The sequence below is a fragment of the Bos indicus genome, chromosome 3, assembly GCF_029378745.1.
Source record: "Bos indicus isolate NIAB-ARS_2022 breed Sahiwal x Tharparkar chromosome 3, NIAB-ARS_B.indTharparkar_mat_pri_1.0, whole genome shotgun sequence".
Lineage (NCBI taxonomy): Eukaryota > Metazoa > Chordata > Mammalia > Artiodactyla > Bovidae > Bos > Bos indicus.
In genome coordinates this window covers 89,460,789-89,477,331 of record NC_091762.1, presented here as the reverse complement: position 1 = coordinate 89,477,331, position 16,543 = coordinate 89,460,789, and the positions used below count along the sequence as shown (strand labels likewise).

General features: G+C 43.8%; 1 protein-coding gene across 2 annotated transcripts in view; it reads right to left on the bottom strand.

Annotated features, from left to right (window-relative positions):
* Window positions 1-505: 505 nt before the first annotated feature.
* The window catches only part of C8B (complement C8 beta chain), a 43,458-nt gene continuing 27,420 nt past the window's right edge, over window positions 506-16,543 (bottom strand). The window contains exons 9-12 of one of the 2 annotated variants that reach the window (XM_019957381.2): window positions 14,911-15,074; window positions 6,744-6,897; window positions 4,317-4,385; window positions 506-1,066 (exon numbers count right to left, since the gene is read on the bottom strand). In XM_019957381.2, the coding sequence (XP_019812940.2) occupies window positions 915-1,066; window positions 4,317-4,385; window positions 6,744-6,897; window positions 14,911-15,074 (539 nt within the window). In that variant the 3' untranslated portion in view covers window positions 506-914. Of the gene's footprint in view, window positions 1,067-2,235; window positions 3,864-4,316; window positions 4,386-6,743; window positions 6,898-14,910; window positions 15,075-16,543 lie in introns of those variants that run through there. The other variant, XM_070786461.1, reaches the window with a different exon arrangement.

Genomic DNA, 16,543 nt, shown 5'->3' with positions numbered 1-16,543 from the left:
GTGCCCAGCTCCCCCACTCCCTAACTGTATAACCTTGGAGAAGTAACTGAACTCTTCTAAGCTGGCTCTCCTGCTGTTTGCTGCTGCTGCTGCTAAGTCACTTCAGTCATATCTGACTCTATGCAACCTCATAGACAGCAGCCCACCAGGCTCCCCCGTCCCTGGGATTCTCCAGGCAAGAACACTGGAGTGGGTTGCCATTTCCTTCTCCAATGCATGAAAGTGAAAAGTGAAAGCAAAGTCGCTCAGTCGTGTCTGACTCTTTGTGACCCCATGGACTATAGCCCACCAGGCTCCTCCATCCATGGGATTTTCCAGGCAAGAGTGCTGGAGTGGGGTGCCATTGCCTTCTCCATCCTACTGTTTAATAGGGCTAATAAAGTATCTACCTTATAAGGTCTTGAGGATGGAATGAATGAATAAATGCACTGAGCACCATGGCTGGCACATACTAATCATTCAATAAACCTGAATTGCCAACTGACATGATGAATGAGACAGTATGTCCTTAGGATAGGAGCAGTTTAATATCTATTCAAGGATCCATCATTGGGAACCTACTGCAGGTCACAGGTGGATAGTGGGACTTTCACGTAGACAACTTCCAACACAATCCCAGCTGGTAGTAAATGTGAGTAAGATAAAATTGCTGAGATGAGCAAAGTGAAGATTATCAGGATGGTTAAGCCTTTCAGGAGACCCTAATTACTGTTTAACTTACTATTTGTTCAAATTGATATGCACTTGACAAATAATATCTTTATTTTAAACATTCTGAATGGCACAGCCCTCCACCCATGGGCCAGCTCCAAATGGGAGCAGGTGTGGGGCTGAGCTGACTTGATTTCTAAGGGCTCAGCACTTATGCTGCGTTGAACCCACAGGAGCATCACCTGCTAAATGCTTTTCCTTCCTTAACAGTTAAGTGTTTCTGAAGCAGGACCCGAGCAGGGGTTGCCCCCATTTCCAGGAGGTGGATTGGTGCACTGCCTTTGTCTTGTTTTATGTCCTCCAGAACACGGAGACCAGTTTGACCAGCAATTCCACTTCCCATCGATGGGGACATCTATAAGAAAGAAGGCCAATGAATGTTAATTAGCCTTTATTATACACTAGTGCCCTACAGGAGGGGTGAGGTGTATAAACCCTAGGGCACTGGGAATCTGAATCTCTGATCTCCCCACTCCAGTCCACTATCCTTCTTTCAGGCCACTGACTCACTATGCTCCTTTTAACCACAGGGCCTTTGCACATGCTGCTCTCCTGGCCCCAAATACCCTCTGTTCCTCTGGTCAATCCTATTCATCCTTCAGATCTCAGTTTAAGTGTTATTTCTGCAGGGAAACCTTTCCTGATTCCTAACTCCTCATCAATATTTCATATTTTAAGCTCTCAGAGCATTTTGTAGCACTTACAGTAGAAACAGACGATTCAAATGATGTTGGTCTTTCTAAAGAGCAATCTCCATGGTGAGAGGAATTATATCTGATTTTCCCACCACTGAATGAACTCCAGCACCTAAACTGGCACATAGGAATCCCTGAGTCCATATTAGTGGAATAAATGGTTTCTAGCTTAGACACTTCCAAGGTATACAATGCCAGATAGTTAACTTCTTCTCAGCGTATCCAACGGGAGCTCTGTTATCCACAGTGGTCGTTGAGTGCTTTCAACGAAGTGATAACACCGTGCTCACTCCTCCCTGACATTTGCCTTTCCCTTTAGGATTTCTGGTTGTTGATGAGACTGGAAAATAGTCAATTACATTCACCATGATGGATATGCACATGGCTGAGCCTCTAACTTGCAGTGTAGTTCTGGGCATATTATTTAATATCCCTGAGCCTCACCATTGGTAACATGAGATACCAGGAGAAGGAGATTTCTAAGGTCTCCTCCAACCAGTGGAAATCCTGTGATTTTTGTCATTATACTCTTACTGGACAGATCACTGTCAGGGGTCTGGTTGAGATATAGCAGGAGAGGGGGTGAAGAAACCCCTGATCCCTTTACTGGGGAGGAGGGCAGAGCAGGCACCAAGATCAAAGGCAACAGAGACAAGCTCACTGGACCTGAAACTGGGTCCCTATATATACTATGTGGGCAAGTTAATTAGGTGCCCACTGAACCTCAGATTCTTCATCTATAAAATGGGGGTATTGGCAGTATCTACTTCATGAGGTTATTGAGAGGATGAAAGGATTTAATATACGTGAAATAAAAATTAACTATATATTTTGCTCCAGAACAAATATTTATTTTGCTCTTCTGATGGGTTAGGCATCCTTCCAAGTGCTTTTTATGTCTCAAGAGAGACTCAAGACAACTCTTTGAGATAGTTAACACATTATTGACCAGGGGATTTTTGCAGAAACTAACACATGTGACATTAATATTGCATATGTGTACATGCATGTGTGCTCAGTCGTTCAGTCATATCTGACCCGATGGACTGTAGCCTACCAGGCTCCTCTGTCTAAGGGATTATCCAGGCAAGAATACTGGAGTAGGTTGCCATTTCCTCCTTCAGGGGAGCTTCCTGACCCAGGGCTCAAACCCATGTCTCTTGTGTCTCCTGCACTGCAGGCAGATTCTTTACCACTGAGCCATCAGGGAAGCATTAATATTGGGTTGACCAAAAACTTTGTTCAGATTGTTCCATATGTTCTTATAGAAACATGTGAAAGAACTTTGTGGTCAACCCAATACATCTCTGGTCAATGATGTGTTAATATCATCATCTCCATTTTAAAAATGAGGAAATCAAGGCACAAAGAGGTCAAGTAATTTGCTATTAAACGATGAGATGGAATTTGAATCCATGCTGAGTCAAAGCCCTCACCAAGTTGTCGGCTACCAAATGGTCTGTGTGTGTGTGTGTGTGTGTGTGTGCGCGTGCGTGCGCGCACGCTCAGTTGTTGTCATATCTGACTCTTAGCGACTCTGTGGACTAGGCAAGAATACTAGACTGCACTGCCATTTCCTCTTCCAGGAGATCTTCCTAGTGGAGAATTTAATATATGTTTGGTGTTTTTATTGGATATGCCATTTCCTTTTTTAATGGTATCACCAAAAATGCACAGAAAGGAAAAGAAACAGGTGGGGGTGGGAGATAGGCGGTGTGAAGAATTCTTAGACAATAAACTGGCTAAAAAAATGGTAATCCAGTCTTTCAGTTGTTAATTAAACAGCAGTAACTGTGTGGGAACCTGAGGACTCAGAGGTATAAACAGGACATGATCCCTACTCACAGACAGGGAGGGAGATACACACAACCCAAAATAGAATGTGCTAAGAGCTATAATAAACACATGTTCGAAGTCCTGTGGGATCCCACAGTAGAAATTAATTCTACTTGGGTTAGAATAATTTTTACAGAAGAAAGGGTATCTGTGTTGGATTTTGAGGGCTGAATAGGAGTTCACTTTGCTAAGTCACTTCAGTCATGTCTGACTCTGTGATCCCATAGACGGCAGCCCACCAGGCTCCCCCATCCCTGGGATTCTCCAGGCAAGAACACTGGAGTGGGTTGCCATTTCCTTCTCCAATGCAGGAAAGTGAAAAGTGAAAGGGAAGTCGATCAGTCATATCCAACCCTTCGAGACCCCATGGACCAGGCTCCTCCGTCCATGGGATTTTCCAGGCAAGAGTACTGGAGTGGGGTGCCATTGCCTTCTCCAAGGAGTTCACTACATTAAAAAAAAAAAAAGATAAACATTCCAGAATGATTTGAAGAGATGACTTGTGGCTGCCATACATTAGCAGTCTTGTAACATGGAGTACTCTCAGTTGTGAAAATATTAAGTCAGGAGTCAAGATGGATCTCAAGGGCTTCCCTGGGGGTCCAGTGATTAAGAATCCACCTGCCAATGCAAGGGACATGGATTCAAGCCTTGGTCGGTCCAGTAAGATCCCCCATGCAGCAAGGCCACTAAGCCCAGGCGCCACGACTACTGAGCCCGAGTTCTAGAGCCCAGGCACCGCAACTACTGAGCCTGAATGTTGCAACTACTGAAGCCCACTCTTTGCGAGAGCCCAAGCTCCACAAGAAAAGAAGCTATCACAATGAGAAGCCCGCACACTGCAATGAAGAATAAGCCCAGCTCCTTGCAACTAGAGAAAGCTTGCACTCACATCAGTGAAGACCTGGCGCAGCCAAAACAATAAACAAATAAAGCTTAAAAAAAAAAGATGGATCACAAGTTCATAGTGTCCAGTTCCCTAGTCCATGCCCTGACTTTGCTCTTACTCTTTTGAATTATTTTCTGGACTTCCCTAGACTTTCCTTTCCCAACCCACCCTCACAGACTCCTTACTTTTCCGGTGTGTGACCTCACAGGCCGAGCCTTGGAATCCAGCGGGACAGATGCACTCACAGCGTGTTCCTGAGAAGACAAGGCAAAGAAAACATGAATCACACCATGTGAAACACAGAGCTCCTGGAGTTCAACCCTCCCTCCACTTCACAGCTTTTCCATTAGGTTAAAATAGGACAAACGTTTAACTGAATGGTTTGAAATAAGAAGGTTCAGTGCCAAGAATACCCACTCCTTTCTTGAAGGTCCTTTGCTCATGAAAGGGTGTTTATTCCACCACAGAAAATGATGTAGAGCTACTGAGAAAAATTACCCATTAGCTGACCTTTGACCTAAACTTATGGATTTTGGGGGTCAGAAGATACATTACTGAGGTCATTGGGGCCAGTGGTCACTGGTGCTCAATTTCACATCAAGTAATTTCCTTGTCTCTGCTTGAACACCTCGAGTGATGAAGAACTCACTACTCTTGGACGTCTCATGCTACCTTGGGCTTCCCTGGTGGCTCAGCTGGTAAAGAATCCACCTGCAATGCAGGAGACCTCGGTTCAATCCCTGGGTTGGGAAGATCCCCTGGAGAAGGGAAAGGCTACCCACTCCAGTATTCTGGCCTGGAGAATCGTATGGACTGTATAGTCCATGGGGTTGCAAAGAGTGGGACACGACTGAGCGACTTTCACTTTCTTTCACTTTTCACATTTATGTTCCCTTTGGCCGGTTCTGACATTTTAGAAATTATTCTTTATGTTAATCTGTCACATGTCACCCTGGAGCTTCTCTCACATCAACCACGTGAACTCTTTTTACAGGACTGTCCTTTACAGGTAAGGCCCTTTCAGCCTCTGGCTTCCTTTGCTCCCTCACCTCCAAAGTAGAGCCTCCAGGGAGTCCCAGTCTCTAGGTCCAAACTACACACAAGGCAAGGAGGATTTCAGCAACCCTAGATCAAAATCTGGAGCAGGTGAATGGATCCCACTTCCTGCTGAACTGACCCTCTCTTACAGGTCCTGTTCCTGAAGGAGAACTCTCCATCCTTAGGCTGTCGCTTATGCCTGCTTTGCTCATCTCCATCCCCTCTGAGAAGCAAGATACATATCCATCCGTCTCAGCTGAGCAGGTGGGATCTTTCTCCCCGAGAACAGATCTCCTCTCGTGTCCCCTCTGTTGAGCTCACTCTATCCACATGAGTTCTGCCGGTTGGCTCCCTAGGCTGGGATCTGGCGTACCCAGGTGCTCTTGGCACCCTGTTTCAGCATTATGCTGGACGGGACCCTTCCTCAGCCCATCAAAACAAGAGCAGATGACCCCAGGCTCCAGCCCTGCTCATGTTTGCTCTGTCCACTGCGGTGACCCCGGATGTGACCCTCAAGTTAGCAATGAAGTTCTTGTGGCCCATCCATGCTGCCACCTCCCCATCCTCCAATTGTCTCACCATGTATTGGTCAGGATATGCAGGAGGGGTTTCCCTTGCTCGGCCCAGGGAGGGCCTTTTGTCTGACCAGGAATCCCTTCCCATTCCCTGTTACAGGCGATAGCGTCTCATCTCGTCCCTGCCTTCAGTTTAATGCTTTCCCTTGTGGCTATAACCTAGGTATCCTGACAGCCCAAGCAGCCTCTTCTAGCTCCCTGCATTCTGACTACCTGGTCCTAACACTGGTACATTTCAATGCAACCTTTGGGTCAAGTCTAGCTCTCCTGCTAGTCTAAAAGCTTGGCAAAATCATGGATTCCGTCTGCTAGTGAATTCAGCTGTGTAACAGCTGCCCAACTCTCACTGTACACCGAATTATCTGGTAGGCTTTTTAAAAGGCCAGTCCCAGTGACTGGCTTCCACTGTTTCGGGCTGAGGCCCAGGGCTTTGTGTCTGTGCAAAGCTCCCTGGGTGATTCTCACACGCACCTTGACAGGAGCATCGTGCACCTTGCCATTAGTGCCACCTGAGTACAGGCGCCTCGTTAGTCCAACCCCACCTCACTGTGCTCCAGGAAGGTGGGGGCTTCAGCAATGGTGAGTCACACCCCAGCCACAAATTAGAACTACCAGAAGAGGGGAGGGTTTAGCCATCCTGATGAGGGTCTCTTCCCTAGAGTTTCATGTGATGATCACATTTGGGGCTCTAGCATCAGTAGTTCTAAAGATCCCCACTGGTTCAAATGCCCAACCAGGGTGGAGAAGCTCAGCTTTAAAAGGCTCCAAATGGCCAGGGGCTCATCTTTTTTTCCTCTGAGACAAAGAAGGGAGCTTTATGACAGTCCCTGGAGCTTGAGACAGAGGACCGGGGAAAGACCTAGAAATTGCCCTGGAGATACACATCAAACCTTGACCTAGAAACACACCTCTGGAGGCTGTGTGGATTGACAACATGATCTGGCCCCAGAACCAGCCCATCCAGGTGGTAGCTTCCACAAACGACACTGGAAACGGTACCTTTCAGAACAGGGACTCCGTTCCCCTGGCAGGGAGCACACTGGCAGGAGTCGACTTCCTTCTGGAACTCCTCCAGGGCCTTCTTCATGTTCTGCTTCACTGTGCTGGAATAGGCAAAGTCTGTGGCTGTCACCAGTTCATACAGAGGCATTACCTGGGAAAGGAACAAAGGCGTTGATTTCAACAGAATACATTGGTCATATAGTAACAAAAGCCCAAAGTAAGGCTCCATAGGAATGGGCAGGTTTGGTGCATGCAGATCACAGTGGATTCATATGGAACTGGATGGACGGTACAGCACACAGATGGACACCCCATCCTTTCTCTTTCCCATCCCACCCAATAGCCACAAACAAGCCCATTCAAGTTCAGGTCAACAAACACTTGCTGAATACCTTCCAAGTGCCAGGCAAGAAGCATAGTAAGGAATAAGATAAAATCCCCACTTCACTCCCCCAGAACTCAGAATCTAGAGATACAGACAGTTGTACTAATGGATACTTACAGAACAGTGGTTACAGGTAACAGTGGTAACTTGTAATGGGTAGAGAGGAAAATGAAGTCACTCAATCATGTCCGACTCTTTGCAACCTCATGGACTGTAGCCAGCCAGGCTCCTCCGTCCATGGGATTTTCCAGGCAAGAATATTAGAGTGGGTTGCCATTTCCTTCTCCAATTGCAGGACAGTAACCAGGGTAGAGAGGAGGAGTTTGTTAATCTCTCTTTGGTGGGAGAGGGGAGGTGATTTGCAAGCTGCTCTTTGGAAGTATTATAGGAGCCCTGTTTCAGCAATACCTCCCACCCCAAACCTGTGAAAATCCTTCATGTCATGTAAGAGCCACAATTAGGGAAACTTCCCCTGAGCTGTAAAGCTTCCAGAACACCTTCCTACTATGAAATGCTCAGCATACTGTCTACACTACTCATCCAATACAAATTCTACCTCTTTTCTCCCTTGTGGTCAATGTTTTGGGCTGAAGTCCCTTTTCCTTCATCTCTAAATAGACTGTAAGCTCCTGAAGATCAGACCTATATACTGCTCAGCTGTGTCTCGAGGGTTGAGCCCCAAGCTTAATGAGAGTGGCTAATAAGACTGGGTAGAAGAATGAAAAGGGAAGGGGAGGCCTCATTAGGGTAACAGCAGCTGGCATGGAGGCCAGGGTGTGGCAAGCAGAGAGAAAGATGCTCTCAGTGGGCATGGCAGTGTCTGAGAGCAGGAGGCCACAGATGGATGTGGGGGTGTTTGTGGCCTTGGAAAAGACAGAGGCAAAGTCCAAAGAGGTAGTTAAACATGTTCAGAGCCTCTTGGCTCAGAGTTTCAGCTCCAGGGTCAGGTTCCTCGCCAGATTTTGTTTGTGATCCTGTGCTAATCCGGCCCTGGAGAGTTTAGGGTCTGTCTAAACACAGGCAATCATGCCTAATAGAAGCCTCCAGTGGGAAGAAAATTGCTTCCATTTCTTAATGCATCTGATGCTGACCTTCACTCCAGTGGGCAAAGCAAGGCCCCTTGGTGGTCCCATTGTCTCACCGTTTTGTGGTCAATGAATTGATCCAGAGGCTGTTTGCAGAATGGTCCAGCTTCTGGCCACACATGGTAGGTAGGTGGGGGTACATAGGGGGTTGCTGTACACCCACAATGAGCTCCTCCAACAGCCTGCTCTCCCTGCCAGAGCACCTCGAAAGGCTGCCTTTAACCTGCTTTTAACCTACCAGGCATTTTCCTACTAGTTCTGAGATCTGCTTCAGGAGATAAAGTCAGTGGCACCGTGTGCCAGGGGCTGTGCTATGATCCTCCTTCATCCTCGCATGGGAGCAATTACCAGCGCCATTTCAGGTGAGGTTAAGTTGAAGAACTCATTGAATAGGGGTGCCAGGACTCTAATCCCAAATCTGTGCTTCTCCTACTAGTTCATGAAAACTGGTGATAAAAATGGTGATTATTCTCCTTTCCAACCTCTACCCCAGGGTTCTCCAGGACAGTCTGCCTTGCAACTTGGCAGCAATTCCTAAGATTCCCTCCACAGTTTCCTTCTTAACTTAATGCGGCTCACTTGTCTTTTTTTTTGGTTTGCTGGTTCCTTTTTCCTGTCTTTCTCTCTTTTGTCCTCGTCTTCCTTCCTCCCTTCCTCCTCCTTCCTTCTACATCTCTCCCCCAGACACCCAATCCTAACTACTCACATTGATCATTGGTTTCTTAGCACACCTGCAGTAGTGAAAACTTGATTGATTGATTACATTGCTGCACAGAGACGGTGGTGGTTGTTCAGTCGCTAAGTTATGTCCAGCCCTTTGCACCCCCTTAACTGCAGCACGCCAGGCAGGCACGGTCTATAAAACTCCCTGCAGGTGTCTATGATGGACCCTGGTGATTGGCATTCTTGATTATTGCCATAGCCCGCATTCATTAGCTGCTGAACTAAAAACATATGTGATCTAACTTAATCTTCACAACAATCTTAGGAGTCAGGTAAACTTCTGTATTCCCGTTTTATAGATGGCAAAGCTGAGGCACAGAAAACTTAAAGAAATTTACCAGAGTAACACTCGGTAAGCAGCAGCAGATAGGAACTGTTACCATTGTGATTTGTGCCCTTTCAGAATATATTTTTGGAAGGGTAGATGGACAGATACTTATACCAAATTGATGGCATAAGAAAAGCACATGTTTACATTCCACTTTTTTCACTTAATGTCATATTATGAACATTTTCCTATGCTGTTCAATAATCCTTGATAAAATGATTTTCATGACTACAGGGTATCCTGTTGTCCTGGTGGACTACAATGTATTCAACTATACACTGTTATTGAATCTTTAGGTGGCTTCCACTTTTATGTTTCCTTTGCTACTACAAATATGGTTGTCCTCCCTTATCAGTCAGGATACATTCCAAGACCCTTGATGATTGCCCAAAACCAGGAAGAGCACCAAACTCAACATATACTATGTCTTTTCCTATACCCATATACTACGATTAATTTAATTTATGAACTAAGCATGATGAGAGATTAACAATGGGGACTAAAAGTAGAACAATTATAACAATACACTGTAATAAAAGTCATGTGAACGTGCTCTCTGTCTCTCAAAATATCTGATTGTACTCTATTGCCCTTCTTGTACTTGTGATGACATGAGATCATAACGTGCTAACGTGATCAGGTGAAGTGAGTGAATGACGGAGGCATTACGACATAGTGTCAGGCTACTGTTTATGTGTCATCAGAAAGTTCACCTGCTTCGGTGGTCCTGGGTTACTGAACCATGATCATGTCAGGGGTTGGATGTCAGGAGCAGATGGTGCTGATGGCTAGGGATCCCAGGTGGGGATGCAGTGGGACAGTGCAAGATTTCATCCCACTAGTCAGAATGGCTTGCAATGAAAAACTGAAAAATTGCTTCTTTCTAGAGTTTTCCATTTAATATTTTCAGATCATGGTTGACCATGAGTAACTGAACCTCAGAAAGCAAAACTTCAGATAAAGTGAGACTACAGCAGCATAAAATCAGGCGGGTCTTTATAGATACATCTTTACCAATTTTTAAAATGATTTCTACAGACAATTTTTGCATTTAGGGTTATTGGATCAAACACTGTAAACATTGTTAATGTCTTGGATATATAGTTAAATTCTTTTCCTAAAGGGATGTACCATTTTATAGTCCTATTTCATAATATAAAAGTTTCCATCCCATTGCTCCCAATAAGGTTGAGTATTAAAGATTTTTAATCATCATTAATCTGATAGGCAAAAGATACTTTGTATTGTTACTTTAATTTTCATTTTTATTGCTGAGAAGTTAAAATTTTGCTTATTTATCATCTGAGTTCTTCTGAGAGTTTTCTATTTTTTTGAGATATTTTTCTTATAAACAGTATCATTCCTTACACATGAAAGATTTCACATGTGGCAAATTATTTTGTTGTTGTGTTACCTTCCACTTAATAATATTTGTGGGTTTCCTTATTTGAAATTCAGAATTTATTATTTCAAGTGAGATCTGACAGTCTAAGTCCGAAATATCTTACTGATTCTTGCTACCACAGCATCTACATTTTAAACCTTCTGTTAATCAGAGTAACCTGCTTTTAGAGAATCTTTGAATAAATTGCTTCAGTAAAGTGTAATGGTCATTATCACTGTTTACCAAATGTATCAGCTTCTTTTCCTTCTGGGCACTTGGCAGTATTGCTTTTCCCTGAACCATCCTTAAGGGTAGGTTTGCAACGTGACTTTTTCTGAGCTGTGAGAGGTAAGCAGAGGGAGCATCCCTTCCAGGTTGAAGCTTTGGCAGGAGAGTGTGGTGAATTTTCCCATTCCCTTACCATTGCTGTGATGGCAATGGCAGAGAAGAGATTGCAGAGAAGGCAATGGCACCCCACTCCAGTACTCTTGCCTGGAAAATCCCATAGACAGAAGAGCCTGGAAGGCTGTAGTCCATGGGGTCACTGAGGGTCGGACACGACTGAGCAACTTCACTTTCACTTTTCACTTTCATGCATTGGAGAAGGAAATGGTGACCCACTCCAGTGTTCTTGCCTGGAGAATCCCAGGGATGGGGGAGCCTGGTGGGCTGCCCTCTATGCGGTCGCACAGAGTTGGACACGACTGAAGCGACTTAGCAGCAGCAGCAGCAGCTGTGATGATATTGGGGGCACATGACAAGATAAAACCTCCACTGCCCAGATCCCACAGTGATATTCAGTAAAGCCTCTTTACCAGTATACTTTGGACATGAATGTGACTGAGCAATAAACTTTTGCTGGCCTAAGTTGTTGAAATTTGGGGCTGTTTCACGGTGGCATAACCGAGGCTCTCCTGATGCCTCATTTGAACCATTCAGCACTGTATTTTCCCTTCTACATTTGGTCATGCCATGTTCTGTACCATGGAGTCTCCATCAGCCTGAACCCCAGACCACAACCTTGCCACCCCAACCACAATGGATATGTACATAGATGACAGACTTTGTGACTAAAGTTGACAATCAAATATAGTATTCTGAGTTAAATTTGAATTTCAGATAAGTAACAAATGAAATTTTAGTATGAAGTGAAAAAGTGTTAGTCACTTAGTCATGTCTGACTCTTTGCCATGGACTGCAGCCCGCCAGGCTCCTCTGTCCATGGGATTTCCCAAGCAAGAACACTGGAGTGGGTCACCATTTCTTTCTCCAGGGGATCTTCCCAATCCAGGGATCGAACCCAGGTCTCCTGCACTGAAGGCAGATTCTTTACCATTCGAGCCACCAAATATGTCGCATGAAATATTTGAAAGATGCTTATCCTAAAAAAAAATATTCCTTATTTGTCTGAAGTTCATAATTATTTGGACACCCTCTATTGCCAGGCTCCTTCGAATGTCTTGGGGAATTTTTTCATCCTTTAAAGACCATTTCACTGGGACACAAGCTTTTTCCTTCATGGTTGTCACTCTACAATCTTTAGGCATTTAGCACTGTGAATAATTCTAAGATCAGTACGACTTCTATTTCTGTAGGATCTATTTGTTCCTCAAAGTAAAAAATTTCACCACGCTGTGTTTCAGTATTGTTTTATCTTCAGTACTTTTGCCTGCTTTTCAATGAGCTGTTCATTTTGCATTATCAGCTCAGGGAAGTTTCCCTTATTATGTGCTTGATTAATGCATCTTCACATTCACTCCTGTATCTTTCTCAGGAAGAATGCTCTGGGTTTTAGATTTCCACTGCTGTACTCTGTGTCCATCATATTTCTTTTATATCATTGTTTTAATCTCTTTGTCTTTTGCTTCTGCATTATAGGAACATTTTTACAGCACCTTCCACATCACTGACTCAATTTTCTGCAGTGTCAATTCTGTTCTTTATAGTTTCCAGTGTAGGTTTTGATTCTACTATTGTGCTTTTGGCTTCCTACATTCAGCCATTTCCCTTTTCATCTGATTAGTGACTAAACATCTCGGCTTCTATTTTTTAGTTCATAAATTCTTTATTTTCTTATAATCACAAAGAAAATATATTGTAAAATTTGCTTCTATGTTTAGATGTATGCTTGTCTATTTTATCTTGGATATAATCTCAATCTTTTGTGTTCAAAGTCCTCTTTATATATGTCCAGTGATTTCGCTACCTCTTCTTTGAACAAAGCACCATGTCTCTATATCTAATGTTCACCAGTAAACAATGTGAATGGGCTCTTCTCTGGTCTTCTTTCCTGCCTACCTGGCTCCTATAGGAACTGTGTTTCCAGATATTAATCTTTAAGACTGGTTTATGTACATGAGCCTTGGCCAATACTCCATGTCTAGGAATTCCTTATCGAGTGGTCTCTACTCTCTTGGAAAGCACTTGCTGCTCCAACTACCTGGTAAACTGATTGTGCAGAGAATTATTTTAAGATAATACGAAGTCATAAACAGTTTTCTCTTGCCAGAAAGAATCTGTGACTACAATAGATGTTTCCAACTCAAGTTAGGGATATATAGGAGAAATGCACAAAAGCTTTCAACAAATTCACCTCCGCCACTACTGGAAACATCTCTGATTTTCTAATCTCTCCCCTTTCAGTCCCCACAACTCTTCACAGCACTATACTCATAGTAGATAGGATACTTTCCAGGGCATCACATACATGCTGTTTGAAGCCTCTGTGCCATCAGTGAAGTACCACATCTCTGAGGATGGTGGCAGGTCTGAGATGCTTAGCATGCTAACATGTGCTCTCTCTCTTTCTCACAAACACACAAAACACACATCCCTTTATCATATCCCATGCTGCTGGATACTTGACATTCCCAATGCCCATGACGGCACTTCCAATCTAAATGGATAGGTAACCAGAGCAATCCATTAATTTTAAGTTTAAAACAAAATTCAGGTAAGATATCAGTAAAAAGTAAAGACCAGGGGTATATTTTTCCATGAACTCTCTTCTCTCCCATGCTTGTTTGTGATACCAACCAATGTCACCACGTCATTAGCTCATCCCAGATTTCTCTAGAGCCGCCTGCAAGCTATGGCTCACTTTACCTTTCTCGATGCCTGCCAGCGACTAAACCCTAAGTGTAACTACTGAATACGTGGCAGAGGAGAGGATTTGAATGGCAGCCTTCTTGTTCTGCAGCAACCATGCAATTGACATATAAACAAAGACACTGGAAAACTGCCAAGTTCAGGAACTGCACAGCCTCTCATCAGAGCTCCAGTCCCTTAACTCCTCTCCTTGGCTGTAAGAGTAAATCTCCAGAGGGTTAATGCTGGACCATCAATAATTGTACAGACAATGGCAAGAAGAGGGCAGTGTAAGATGTGACATGGACACCGTGCTGAAGTACCCACAGGCAAGGACCAACCCTGCTGATGTGTATGACAGCACTGCTCTAGCTAACGTCTTTTTAGTTTAAGGTTGTAAAACTGCCATTGTTTGGGTGACAGGTGGTTGGGATCATTATTTTCTATTTACCAAACCCACAGGAAAATTTGGAGGGGAGGGAAGAGGTCAACTTTTCAGGTCTGGACTTTTGAGCAGTCACAGACGGATGAAACCTCTGTGACCTTGATTTTTTATCAGCCATAAAATGGAGATAAGCATACTAAATTTGCAGGCTATTAAGAATTAGATGAAATAACATTCCCAAAGTCCTTGGCAGAGTATCATGAACATGGTAGGTGCCCAAAACATATTGGTGATTACCATTATGTATTATGCTGTCCTGTAAAACAGTAATGCATCCATGGATCTTACTGTTCAGCACAGACTACATTTTTCATCCTCGCACCCTCCTCTGTTCTCCTCCAGTGCCTCAGTTCCCATCACATCACAGAAACTTAGCAATGACTTGTTGGTCGCAGGAATGAATGTTTAAATGAACAAAGAACTAAGTGAGGGATTCCCCAGTAAACTGCAAACAATATTGATTTAAGAAGCCTGGAATTAGAAGCTGATGGTTAACTTACTTGAGCAACTTGGGAGCCCAAGTGAGAGGGAGTGAGGGGTCTGTAGCTGGTGTTGTGCAGCGTATTACAATCAGTTCACTCTGGATACATTTTCTACTATAAGGTATCTATCTCAAGGTTAGGGCTTGTGTCTTACTGAGCTCTGTATTCTATACCCTGGCTCAGGGAAACCCTTCAGAAGCTGTTTTCTGAATAGAGGAAAGGATGGGTGGGGTGGGTGCGTGTACCTTAACTTTGATGATGTCCGGATTGTACTGCACTGCATCTCCCCATTCTTGCATCAGGTCCGCTGTTGGCAGCTCTTTGTATGCCAGGGCAGTGACATACTCACTCGCTCCTCCTCGTACAAGGACCACCAAGTCTTTCACCATGCTGTCTTTCTTGTTTCTGTCTGGAATGGATACGGAGCCCTGGCATGTCAGGGGATCCATTTTCACACCTTGAAATTTGCTGCAACCCACCTGACAACCTGGTGACTATGTTCAGGGAGGTCACCCTGGAGATGTAAGTGGGACAATACGCATCCCTGCCAGCAAGGGAGTCACAGTGCAAGGGCAAAGGGTACTGCACTCAGTCGACACAAGCTGGAGACAGGACAAGAAAGGGATATTTATTTTTAGCATCTGTAAGCGATAGTCGTTAAGTGAGTCTACGGAAAATAGCTGAAAGACGGATATATACATACATACATAGGGAAGATCATAAGTAAATAGACAAAGATTATTCATCATTTATGGGCCATCCACTAATCTAACATTATACATGTACTAACTCACTTATTCTTCAGTATGAAATAGGAAGTATATAATCCTTCCTCTGCAGATATGAAATCTTAGGCACTAAGGGAAAGAATTCACTCCCCGTACCACGCCCAGCCTCTGAGCTATACCACTTCTTTGTCTCGGACAACAAAAGTGGGAAAATAATGTCTACTGTTTTTATTTCTTTCAATGTCTACTGTTATTATTTTGACTTCTCAAGCAGTTTCCCAGGAAGCCCTCAATCATATCAGTAAGTCATTCCTATTCTAATTTTTCTTGTGCCCAAAGCCAAAGAAACTGGTATAAAGTGACTATTCTACTCTGAGCTTGCAGCACTTGAGCATCACACAAACGGAGTCTTGTATACTACTGGTCAGACTGTAAACTGAGACCGCCATTTCAGAAAAATTTCAGTATTACCTGGTGTAGAATAAGTACATACTCTACAACCCAACAATTTCACTCCTGGGTACATTCCCTAGAGAATCCTTGCACATGTGTGTCAGAAGACTGTGTAAGAATGTTCACAGCAGCTCTGAATATAATGGCTTGGCACAGGAAAGAATCCAAATTTAACAACAGAAAGAACAAACTGCATATATTTTCATATGATATATGAAACTGATATATTCATACAATAAAATACTATGCAGCAGTGAAAAAGAAGTAACCATAGTTTTACACAAAAACATGATATCAAAGAAAAACAAAAATAAAAAAACCAGAACTGAAAGATTATATTTCATCCATATAAAGTTCAAAAACAAGCAACTCTAAGTCATTGTTTTTATTTAGTTGCTAAGTCCTGTCCAACATTTTTGCAACCCCATGGATTGTAGCCCTCCAGGCTCCTCTGCCCATGGGATTTCCTAGGCAAGAATTCAGGAGTGGGTTGCCATTTCCTTCTCCAGGGTATCTTCCCAACCCAGGGATTGAACTCGCATCTCCTGCATTGGCAAGCAAATTCTTTACCACTGAGTTACCAGGGAAGCCCAACTCTAAGTCATAGAGGTTAGCAATACATGTAGGTGGTAAAACTATCATGAAAGGAAGGACGTGTTTAACAGAGACTTCAGGATGGTGTTATCTCCAAAGGGAG